The sequence below is a fragment of the Osmia bicornis genome, chromosome 13 (genome assembly GCF_907164935.1).
Source record: "Osmia bicornis bicornis chromosome 13, iOsmBic2.1, whole genome shotgun sequence".
NCBI classification, from domain to species: domain Eukaryota; kingdom Metazoa; phylum Arthropoda; class Insecta; order Hymenoptera; family Megachilidae; genus Osmia; species Osmia bicornis.
In genome coordinates this window covers 9,507,744-9,519,149 of record NC_060228.1, presented here as the reverse complement: position 1 = coordinate 9,519,149, position 11,406 = coordinate 9,507,744, and the positions used below count along the sequence as shown (strand labels likewise).

Below are 11,406 nucleotides of genomic sequence, written 5' to 3'. Positions count from 1 at the left end.
ATTATTTTCAGTATGATTTCTTATGAGTAAATTTTAAAAATACATTTTTACTGCTTTTTATTATAATCAGGCATACTTTCTATACACATTAATATGAGAGAAACACTGTATCAAAATTGCAATATATGTTCGTACAGCTTATAATCTTCAGAGTCTACAAAGTACCAAACAAGTGTTTTGTTACTGTAATATTTAATTTATCATAAATGTTGAGCAAAGATTTTTTAGAAAATGTTTATAAACACATAAATTTGACACAAAGAATCGCTATCCCACATAAATCAAATATTAATATATTAGTATACGAGTTAATTTATTAGAAGAAAAAAAGGTAAAAGACAATTTTTAGACTAAATCAATTTCAATTCAATAATTTCTGTTATGAAAATACATATAAAATTTATATTTATATCTGACCCTTTGTTATTATAATACTGAAAAAATCATGAATGCCTAACAAATATTTGTTATAAGAGTTTTATGTATAGTATATTAAAACATGATTTGATTTACATATTACAATTATGCATGCTTCTATACAAACATATTTTATTAAAATCAGCACAAAAAGTTCACCGAGTTTATTTTTATTTTCATGCTTTGTCAAATTTGCATTAGAACAGTTCCCTTTTAGAGGAAATGTTATGTAATTACAAACTACAGAATGAGGGATATCATAAAAATGCATACAATATAGTACAAGATTAAAAGATTCTTAAATACAATTTTACGATTAAGTTACTCGCTTTTTCGCACGTAATCAACAGTGAAGGAAATGGTGTTAAGGGTTAAATCAATTGTTGATGCTTTGTGCATATGATTTAAGAGTATGACATGAGTAAACTAAAATCAAAAACTTACATTACAGTAATAATACTGTAAATATATATGTTGTAGAAAATCCCTTACACGCCGAGTACCTAACAGCTGATTATCATTATTATGTACAATAGGATAAAAGTTATATATTCATTAACAGTATCTCTTTAAATCTAAACAATTTGTACAACAAAATCATATATTTATTTTCTCTTTAAATTAAAAAACAATTATTCAATGATACTCATATCATACTCACCCAGTTTATTTCTTTCTCAGTTAATTATTGACTTCCTATCACATATGTAAATTTAATTATTAATATTTCTAATTACAGAGTGCGCAGAATATATCAGTCTCAAGTAGTATATAATAGAGTATTATTAACCCTAAAATTTTATAGTTTTGCAAACATAGCACAAGTCAAATATCAATTTGACTCTTCGTATGTATAATCTTTTGCCTTTCGTATTTTAACATAGTATTAAGTGATTATTTTTGTAAGTTCCGGAGGTTCTACGTAATTATTTAATACATGTGGTGCTTCGTTAAATTCATCAAGTTCATCTCCGTTATCTGCTCCTTGTGCAAGTAAAAAGTATTGTTCACTTCGTGTTGGCCAAAGTAAATGTGCCATCACACAGTATGCAAAACAATCAGCAGAGTATGTAATGCCTATAAAGTTAGTACACATATGAGAATGATAAATTATATCTCATATATACCTAATTTAAATTTTATAATATATATACTTACCCAACAGAAGTTTAAACCTCCATAATGCGCTTACTTGAAGAGCAATAAGCGCTATAATAGGTAAATAAATGAACCAAACTAATGAAGATGCACCAAAATGAAGAAGAAAATTCAATTTTTGAGTATTATGTTCATATGTCATAGTGTTTCTAAGCTCGCATAAAAACCAAATCATAATTGCACTGCGAAATAAAAGTATAAACCAGCCTGGCCATGTCTGGTACTCGTCAATATCTTCAATGATATCAACTTCTGTCTGAAATCATTATTTATTTATTTATTTATTTATTTATTTATTTATTTATTTATTTATTTATTTAGTTAGTTAAAATATGAGAATTCTTATACAAGGTTATGCAAATAAAATTATACCATGTTCCAAACATATAGTAGAATGTGGACCACTCCGTAACAAAGCCATATAGCAAAAACCAATGGCTTCCATGTCAGTTCCATTCTTGTTACAGCCCATCCTTTGGCAAGTAAGAGAAGCAATAACATGAATGATGTCTGAAAGATTAATTTAATCTCATAGAAAAATATTTAATAAAGAAATCAATTTATTTGCTATAACTTACTCTGGATAAAATATCAAAAATATCTCCAGCAACTTCCAATTGTTCATAGCCAACTCCGTCAAGGGCAAATTTTACTACATGTGTTAAGATTAAACATACTGCTATAAATTCTAATAGTAAACTAGCAGTGAATAATCTAGTTACAGGATGTTTTTGCAATCTTACTGCATATAACTGTAGTGGCACAAGTATAATATAACACACAAAAAATAACAAGTATAATTCTATGGTATTCTGTCTATCGTATGAAAACTGATACGTCAGGCTATTTAGGCCACTAGTATTTGGATTGCCATTTACTAGCCAAATATCATATTCTAATTCATCCTGTTTATCATAATATTCCCACTGACAAGTAGTTGTGTTTCTATAACATGCCACTAAACTCATGTACCAAAACCTTGGCTGCCAAAAGTCTTGTATGACGTAAGTAAATTGATATCCTTTTACAATATTCCATATGGAATCTTCATCTGGACATAACTTACCCTTTGGACAAGGTACTCTCCTTTTTAAGGAAAGAAATAAATTAATTCTGTCATGCATATTACAAGGCATGATTATAAATAAATGGCATACCTTAAAAAGTCTTGACCTTCTTCGTTACAATGCACATCATAAGATGTTTGATTTAGGGTATTAAACATGAAAGTACACGCAGTACTTTTGTTGTTTAGTGTACGATTACCATAGTATTCTAAAAAATGACCTCGATCTAAAACTGCCAAAGTAATTGGCGCAGAAAAATTGCTTTTCGATGTTACGTTGCCAAAAATATATCCGTACGAATCTTTCTGTCGATGACGATCAGTCTTTTGAAAGCCAAATTTAATGAGGAAACGAAAAAACTCCTTTGTATTAAAAGTACCCGAAATATGAGTGGTATCAACATAATTCATTCGTAGGAAAATACAGAAAGTGAAAGAAATTAGCAAAATTTTTCGAAATATCGTCATTATTAAGGATAGCTTAATGTATTGTTTTTCAAGTTAAATGTCAAGAAGCATCAATTACACAATTTCTTAACATCTTCCTTTTACTGAACACAGCTGTTTAAGATAACCGTGCCGCACTCAAAGTTCCGTAACATTTTTCTATGTGTCAAGAGGCACCGCATTTCGAATGGGTCATGATAACGATTTCATACGCGTCGACACATTATTCACATACGCAGTAAAGTATTGAAAAACATCACCATGCATTTCATCAACTAAACACTAATGTAATTTAAACTTGTAATTTAAACTCAGTTTTCCTATTGATTTTCCCCACCCAAAGAGACCGGTCACAGCAAAATCTTTTATGACTACAATTGTACTGTTCGCATAAACTTTTGCGCTCTCGTCGAAATAATACTTACATATAACTTATATGTATTACCTTCGATTAAACGCACTATCAACCTTTGTTTATTTGAATCTAACTTTCAATTAAAAGATGCAAAAAATAGAGAAATGTTTGTTGGTATGTGTATTTTTATTTTATAATAAATTCATCATCAGACGGTATGCGAGTGAAATAAAAGTCATAAATATCGGTACACCATTTACAATATTGTGAATTAATTATTAAATTATGTTAAAAAGGTAAATGTAAGAAATTGTTTAAAACTAGGCTTAATGAAATTGCAATAGACATAACCTTAAAGTGGACATTCAAAAAGAAATAATATCGATATTCTATAAGTTTATTGAACAAACAGTAGTTGAACAACGTAGCATTGGTTCTTTTGAACAGTGTTTCATTATACATTATTTAATTTATTGGGCAAAATAATATTTGTATAGTAAAATAATACTGCGATAATAATAAAATAATAAAATAATAAAACTAAAAATAACAAATATTATTACTTTTTTAAACTGTTTAAGCACCCTTACATTCATTCGAGTTCGGACAAGTTCGACTCGTACTTTTATTATTCGTTCAACGAGTGAATTCGTACCAATAGTTGGTTATTTAGGTATAATATTTGATTAAACATTTGATAATAATTTATATTATGAATCATTGTAACGTTGGCATTATAATCAATCAATCAATGTTCATTTTTTAATTACAATACATAATATCGCATCATCTTCATGCTGTTCCCCCATTTATGTATTTCGTTTCGATAACTTTTCGTATTTCAGAGTAAGAATTACAATGTACAATATGTACATATGAATTTCATTAGGATAATTATAAAATTCACACAGATTATAATGTGTATATTGGTAAAATGTGATATTTTCATGGAATAAAAGACGCACCCAATTTTTACGTGAAAAGCCAAATGTTTAGTTGCCATCTTATAATACAATCTTCATACATATGTATCTATACCATATGTTTTATACTATTATATTATGTTAGAAGTAGTTCTTTTATTAACAGCTGATAAATTGCTTGCAAGGTCATTAAAATTGATTACTTATCGAAATAGAAATCAATTCATAGCGAATTCGTGCTACAATGTGATTATTATAATCATATTAACAATCATATTAAAATACATTTCATTTCAACGAAATGCAACGTAAACTGGGTCCAATATTACATAATTGATATTAAATATTTCGTTTTATTATTACACGACGAGGAGGTTATGACTTTCAACGTTCTACGTTCGAAATAAACGCATTAAATTAATCATATTTGATGTTATTTTCTAAGTATTTTAGCCGTTCTATTCGTATTTTATGTTCTTATTTTATAATTGAACAATTTAAAAGATCATGTCAATGTTATTTTATGTATCGTTGAGTTATAAAATACCAAGACTGGTTAAGTCGTGCATTCGCTAAACATCTATGTATGTATGTACAGTATTCCGGCAGTGCCTGTTCTAAATTTCAATTTTCAAAAGTATAAGTTGAATTTCCGTAGAATATGTTTGACAATTTGCAACAACACTTCTACTAGCACCATTCACAAGTAAAATTTGAAGCTGACTTTATAATAAATCAACAATTTTTGCTATTTTTTGCAAGCTATACCGCTTCTGTGAAGAGACACTAGTTAGAAAATCGTGCCGTGTACGAAAGTCAGTGATATTTATCGCGATATGAATGCTACTAAATAAAATTAGATACACAAGGCTATTTATTTGTGTACTTGTGGCTTTTCGGTCTTCATTTTCCTTTTGAGAAATCACGTCTGAAATGAACCGATCGTATGCTGCTTTACCGTTTTTAGAGAACCCATCGTTCAACATATTCAGTAGGTCTCTCTTCGCGGTCCGTTCTTGCATCATATAATAAAGACGTATTGGCGCGTCGGTACAGAGTACCGACATTACATTCCCAGTGTAACGGTTTCAACGGTTTTTCATTTTGGATAAAGATGTCTTCAAGAGTCGCAATGGAGGAAAAAATTAGTGGGAATACTTCTATAGAGAATACAGATAGCAATACTAGTCCAGCGAAAAAGACGTCAAAAACAAATTCTGTGAAATCACAACGATCAAAAGTTTGGCATCCACCGACTTCAGAAATGGTAAAGGCCGCCATTAAGGAGTTGAAAGATCGTAAGGGATCGTCTCTTCAAGCTATCAAAAAGTATATCGCATCAACGTACAAAGTTGATGGAGAAAAGTTCGCACCTTACATCAAGAAATATTTGAAGTCTGCTGTTACTTCTGGCGCTGTTATTCAGACGAAAGGTAAAGGTGCTTCTGGATCGTTCAAGTTGTCTGTAAGCAAGGGCTCAGAATCTAAGACGACAGTTGAAAAACCAGTGAAAGTAGCCGAACAGAAAAAGAAAGCAAAGAAATCTGTAGAGAAGAAGACAACGCCGATACGAAAACAACCCGTCGCGGTCGTGGCGTCAAAGAAAACTAACCCCGTAAAGAAGACTGAAACCGCCAAGAAATCGGCAGCAACTGCTAAGAAGGCTCTTGTTAAAGCTGAAAAGGTTGAGAAAACCGAAAAAGTCAAACCTGTAGCTGAGAGCAAGACCAAGTCTAAGAGTAAGAAGACGACTAAGGCACCCGCAGCAAAAACGAAAACGCCGAGGCCAAAGAAAGCTGTTACTTCCAAAGCAGCTAAATCTGCAGCCAAGAAATAATTAAAACATTTTCGTAAATACACTTATTAAACCAAATGGCCCTTTTCAGGGCCACAGATTTTTTTATGCGAAGAACAATTTTGATAATTCTGACAATATCAATTCTTATTTTTATAAGATAGCAGCAGTAATCAAACGTAATCTAAATGATATATGTATATACATATATACATATGTATATGTATATTAGACTGTAAGTATTTAACAAAAATTTAATTCTATCTAATAATTTGAAGCGATAACATATACACATATACACATATACACATACATAGGGAAAACCGTTTATATTATTTAACCGTGAAATGTACTATGCATAAGTACTGTATTAGCAGGATATTTGAAAATGAGCGAATGTAAAGATATAAAAACGAGGCACTTTCACGTGTTAGACATTTGTAGCCCTGAAAAGGGCCGGTCAATAGAATGATATACATATAGCAGTCAATGGAATAGCGTTCGTTCACTTTGAGCTGGTGTATTTCGTAACAGCTTTGGTTCCTTCACTCACAGCGTGTTTCGCCAACTCGCCAGGAAGTAGCAAACGTACAGCAGTTTGAATTTCTCGAGATGTAATCGTCGATCGTTTGTTATAATGAGCCAGACGAGATGCTTCAGCCGCAATACGTTCAAATACATCATTCACAAAACTATTCATAATGCTCATGGCTTTACCGGAGATACCAGTATCTGGATGAACTTGTTTCAGAACTTTGTAAATGTAAATACCGTAGCTCTCCTTCCTTCTACGATTCTTCTTTTTCTCAACTTTACTAATATTCTTCTGAGCCTTGCCGGCTTTTTTCACTGCTTTCCCACTAATTTTTGGCGGCATAACGACAATATACCACAAGAGAATTTAGCACAAAACTAAGCGTTGATGGTGAATGCAGTGTATTTCTTTCTCAGTGCCTTTATTAGAAAACGGAATAGCACGAAGCGCACCAATCAAAATCGGCACAACGCAGAGGGAGGGGGGAAGAAACACTGCGATTGGTGCAGGTGTGCTGCCGTTTAATCGTATCTATATATTTATATAAATAAATAAATGTAGATATATACATATTTAAAACAGGGCCTTCGAATCTTAATCGTAAAGGAAACTTTGGTAGAAAATTTTGTCGTGCTTGAAACATCCAAGTCAGTTCATAAGATGTTAAAATTTCCTGTTGGTCGAATTCCTCTAAACGTGAAATGGAAATTACTCTGAAAACGTGTCGATACTGGTGTTCCTCCAGTTTATTTGGCAGCTGTGATGCTTTACAATAGAATACATTTTAGCGTTTAGAAAGAACTTGGTGATAAAAAAGGATTAAACGAAAGTGTCCGTTGTTGAAATAAATTGTGGCCCTGAAAAGGGCCGTTTTCTTTTTAGCGATCGTCGATGATCGCATGTCGAAGTAGAGATTTTTCCTTCTTAACCTCCAAAACCGTAAAGCGTGCGGCCTTGTCTCTTTAAAGCGTAAACGACATCCATAGCTGTGACAGTCTTCCGTTTAGCGTGTTCAGTGTATGTAACTGCATCGCGAATGACGTTTTCCAGGAAAACTTTCAATACACCCCGAGTCTCCTCGTAAATCAGTCCAGATATACGCTTAACACCGCCACGACGAGCCAAACGACGAATAGCAGGTTTCGTGATACCCTGGATATTATCACGAAGTACCTTCCTGTGACGCTTCGCACCTCCTTTTCCCAATCCCTTGCCTCCTTTACCGCGACCAGTCATTTTCTAATCAAATGAATCAAATGAATCAAATGAATCAAATGAATCAAATGAATCGAATGAATATATTATAACGTGACTGTACACGATAAACGATGAGGTGTTTGATGTCTGAATTCTGAAATTTTTGCTTTTATAGATGGAGAAGACGCACGCAGCTGCATCCCCACCATGCCGCCACCGACCAATGAGAAGTCTCAGCCGAGGTTACATATAGAAGCGCATTCCCTGATCTGTGTTATTAAGAAAGAGAAGGTTCGTTTGTCGAGTTAAGATGTCACGCATAAATCAATACAATAAAATGAAAGAAACAAGGAAACATAAGAGTGAAGACAAAGCTATCCGAGAAATACGTCGTTACCAAAAAAAAAAGACAAAATTACTTATACCTAAAAAATCATTTGAAAAACTTGTTCGAGAAATTGCTGAAAATTTGCAGCAGAGAAAATAAGTTTAACCAGTAGAAGAAGAAAGGTGATACAAAACGGCTCTTCTAGGAGCCACAAGGTTTTCAAGGTATAGCTCTGGTTTACATATAAGAAATATTATTATTTATTTTATATAAAAACGTGTCAGGGGGTAATAAAGGGGTATTACATGCATATGTAAAGATATAAAAATGTCGAATCGATATGTCCGATATGAACCAGTTGAGTTGTCGCAACTCAATAACGGATTCCGGTGACGCGTTCAATCCATGGTATAAACGTTGACACTCTTGTGAAAACAGCCGGTCTTTCGCTTGGACAAATACCGTCGCCAAAGCTTACGATGCCAACTTGAAGCGGTCTGTTGTTTTTCTTCATTATAATAAGAGGACCGCCGCTGTCACCCTGTCCGCCGCGTAATATGTACATATGTAAAGATTAGGTAGTTGGAATGAAAATAGAGAAAAGATTTGTATGCCTACCTGGCAGGCATTTTGTCCAAAGTCATTTGCTGTACATATATTCCTGTCATCTATATGCCAATACCGACTGCATTCATCGTTGCTGAGTACAGGCAATATAGCGTATTTTAAAGCTTTTGTACCTGCGCTATTCTGCTGATCTTTTCCCCATCCTATCACGTAGGCATTCAAGTCTGCGAACGATTGTCCTTCCTCGTTGTAACCGGCTAGTCGTATCGGTTGAATTTTTTCTACGAGCATGACAGTCGGCTAAGTACTTACTTACTTAGACTAAATTTTTTTTTTTAAGGGTCCGCATGAAACTGTAATGTAATTGCGGAAGGGTTAAATACATACCAGTATAAGGTATATTTTGTGGCATGTATAACAATCCAATGTCGTTGATATTATGATAATATCGTGGATGCGTGACGGCGTGCCTTGTTATCATCGAGACGCCAGGACCGTAATTAAAATTGTATCCTATGCCTGATTTATTGATAACGCCAAAAACGACGAGAAATCGATGCGGTAAATTGGCTACGCAATGTCCTGCCGTTAAGACCCATCGTCTTGAAATCACAGTACCTCCACACTGAGAGACTGCTCCATGAGGTAACAATCGATGAACAACCGCCATAAAAGGAAATTGTTCGTCTTCGGCGTAATAACCACCTGCTATTTTGTCTGTATCGTCTACTCCGTCGAAACGGGAGAAAAAAAAAAGAATCAATAACGGACTTGCATTGAAATAAAATAGTAGTACTTACGGGGATCCGTCGACAATTGTTGTTCGAGATTCTGAATATTCGGTTCAGAATCTTGATTGATGAAAGAGATGTTAAATACATTATTTTCTTCTATAGAATCGCAAACACTGTGACGAAACAACAAAAAGACGACGGACACTAGTAGACAATTCATCGCGGACTGTTCAAAGTGTCAACGTTTCCCGAGTATTTATCGTATTTCCCATATTTTTGAAAATTACCCGAAGGTATATGTTTATCGGATTCCAAACTTTCTAATTTACCTTCTACGAAACGGTTAAAAACTTGATAACAGCATTATTAAGTTTAGCAAGAACGCATCGTTGTGTCGCGTCGCCTCGCCTCGCCTCGCCTCGCCTCGCCTCGTTTTTGGGGATAGAATTTTTTGAAAAGATCAAATAATCGGCTTTGTTATATTTCGTTATATTGTATTGTATTATATTGTATTGTATTATATTACATTACATAGTTATCATCGTAATACATATGTACATATGAAAAGATTCGTTTAAAAATGACGTCCTGTTGCAGATGAAATCCAATCGATGTAACCGGTGCACCTGGAAAAAACGCCGGGTTTGTTGCTAGGACAATTTACGTCTCCGTAGCTGACGATTCCAACTTGAAGAGGAACGCCATTTTCAAATACGATCAGAGGACCTCCGCTATCGCCCTAAAAAATTTGTTACATTTATGTAGCTAAATAAATATCTATCTATCTATCTATCTACTGTAGATTAGTAATGTTTCTTTTTTACCTGGCAAGCATCTTGTCCATAATTTGCTGCCGTGCACACGTGTTTGTACGTTATACCCCAAAATGAACTACACTCAGAGTTCGAAATGATCGGTAAGCTGGCGTACTTTAATCTTTTTGTTCCTGTTCCAGTAGATCTATCTTTTCCCCATCCGATAACAATAGCCATCCTATTGGCAAAAGTTTCTCTGATGTCGTTATGACCAGCTAGTTGAATAGGTTGAATGTTTTCTGTAAAAACGACATCGTTTATTGTTAGTACTGTTATTTTTCATCTAACTAAGGAAAGACAATTCACATATACATACGAGTACATACCTGAGAATGGTATATTACGTGGCATGTACAATAAACCAATGTCGTTTACGGATGGTTTGTAACCAGGGTGAACAACTACTTTCTTCGTCATCATTGATAAACCAGGTCCATGATAGTAATTATATCCCATACCACTCTTATCGATTACCCCGAAAACGACAAGGAATTGTGAAGGAGGCTTGGATGCTACGCAATGACCCGCCGTCAATACCCATCTCGGAGAAATGATGGTTCCACCGCACTGCGAAACCATACCTTTGCCCATCATTCGATGCACTGCAGCCATAAACGGAAACTGATTTTTCCTCGCATACTTTCCACCAACGATTCTCTCTGTGTCCAGTTCATCTGTATCGCAGCAACATAAGTACTTACTTACTTATTATCTATTTTATGTAATATTATGGAAAATGTGCTCAACAATTTTTATTCAATCAATTATAATTATAGTCTATACATATATATTATACCTTCCGTTGTAGAAAAATTGTCAATATTAAAGTAAGTATGGTCACGAGTGAGCAAACGATTGCTTTTCTCCATCTTTTCCAACGAATTTAACCAACTACTCGAATTACTACAAATAACATTGCAGCTCAACGTTAGAATAACGATGAGAAAGGAAGCCGACGACGACGACGACGACGACGACGACGACGTAACGCTTGACGAAATCATTGCTAAACTGTACAAAATCTATCCACCGCTCTTCCTTATATATTCTACATATGTATGTAAATACA

At 33.8% G+C, this 11,406-nt stretch overlaps 5 protein-coding genes across 5 annotated transcripts; 1 reads left to right on the top strand and 4 right to left on the bottom strand.

Moving 5' to 3' along the window:
* Nucleotides 1-40: 40 nt before the first annotated feature.
* LOC114880289 (integral membrane protein GPR180) lies at nt 41-3,938 on the bottom strand. Its single transcript, XM_029196152.2, has 5 exons — nt 2,733-3,938; nt 2,154-2,661; nt 1,948-2,085; nt 1,576-1,831; nt 41-1,494 (listed from the first exon to the last, which is right to left on the bottom strand). Exons 1-5 carry the CDS (start codon nt 3,107-3,109, stop codon nt 1,304-1,306), a joined length of 1,470 nt encoding a protein of 489 aa, XP_029051985.1. The 5' UTR covers nt 3,110-3,938; the 3' UTR covers nt 41-1,303.
* A 1,444-nt stretch (nt 3,939-5,382) lies between these two features.
* On the top strand, nt 5,383-6,253 carry LOC114880291 (histone H1-like). Its single transcript, XM_029196154.2, has one exon. It carries the CDS (start codon nt 5,481-5,483, stop codon nt 6,201-6,203), a length of 723 nt encoding a protein of 240 aa, XP_029051987.1. The 5' UTR covers nt 5,383-5,480; the 3' UTR covers nt 6,204-6,253.
* A 349-nt stretch (nt 6,254-6,602) lies between these two features.
* Nucleotides 6,603-7,565, bottom strand: LOC114880294 (histone H2B.3-like). Its single transcript, XM_029196158.2, has one exon. The coding sequence runs from the start codon at nt 7,036-7,038 to the stop codon at nt 6,667-6,669; it is 372 nt and encodes a 123-aa protein (XP_029051991.1). The 5' UTR covers nt 7,039-7,565; the 3' UTR covers nt 6,603-6,666.
* Nucleotides 7,553-8,059, bottom strand: LOC114880295 (histone H4). Its single transcript, XM_029196160.2, has one exon. It carries the CDS (start codon nt 7,930-7,932, stop codon nt 7,621-7,623), a length of 312 nt encoding a protein of 103 aa, XP_029051993.1. The 5' UTR covers nt 7,933-8,059; the 3' UTR covers nt 7,553-7,620.
* Nucleotides 8,060-8,522: 463 nt separating this feature from the next.
* LOC114880290 (serine proteinase stubble-like) lies at nt 8,523-11,369 on the bottom strand. The gene is made up of 8 exons (XM_029196153.2): nt 11,134-11,369; nt 10,664-11,011; nt 10,347-10,576; nt 10,101-10,261; nt 9,589-9,695; nt 9,176-9,514; nt 8,840-9,069; nt 8,523-8,762 (listed from the first exon to the last, which is right to left on the bottom strand). The coding sequence occupies exons 1-8, from the start codon at nt 11,339-11,341 to the stop codon at nt 8,595-8,597; spliced, it is 1,791 nt and encodes a 596-aa protein (XP_029051986.2). The 5' UTR covers nt 11,342-11,369; the 3' UTR covers nt 8,523-8,594.
* Nucleotides 11,370-11,406: the final 37 nt, after the last annotated feature.

Coding starts and splice junctions, on each gene's coding strand:
- LOC114880289 (XM_029196152.2), bottom strand. CDS start 3,109: ATGACGATATTTCGAAAAATTTTGCTAATTTCTTTCACTTTCTGTATT. Junction 2,662..2,732: donor GAAGGTCAAGACTTTTTAAG/GTATGCCATTTA, acceptor TTCCTTAAAAAG/GAGAGTACCTTGTCCAAAGG. Junction 1,832..1,947: donor TACTATATGTTTGGAACATG/GTATAATTTTAT, acceptor TAATGATTTCAG/ACAGAAGTTGATATCATTGA.
- LOC114880291 (XM_029196154.2), top strand. CDS start 5,481: ATGTCTTCAAGAGTCGCAATGGAGGAAAAAATTAGTGGGAATACTTCT.
- LOC114880294 (XM_029196158.2), bottom strand. CDS start 7,038: ATGCCGCCAAAAATTAGTGGGAAAGCAGTGAAAAAAGCCGGCAAGGCT.
- LOC114880295 (XM_029196160.2), bottom strand. CDS start 7,932: ATGACTGGTCGCGGTAAAGGAGGCAAGGGATTGGGAAAAGGAGGTGCG.
- LOC114880290 (XM_029196153.2), bottom strand. CDS start 11,341: ATGATTTCGTCAAGCGTTACGTCGTCGTCGTCGTCGTCGTCGTCGTCG. Junction 10,577..10,663: donor ACGTAATATACCATTCTCAG/GTATGTACTCGT, acceptor TCGTTTTTACAG/AAAACATTCAACCTATTCAA. Junction 9,515..9,588: donor ACAATTGTCGACGGATCCCC/GTAAGTACTACT, acceptor TCGACGGAGTAG/ACGATACAGACAAAATAGCA.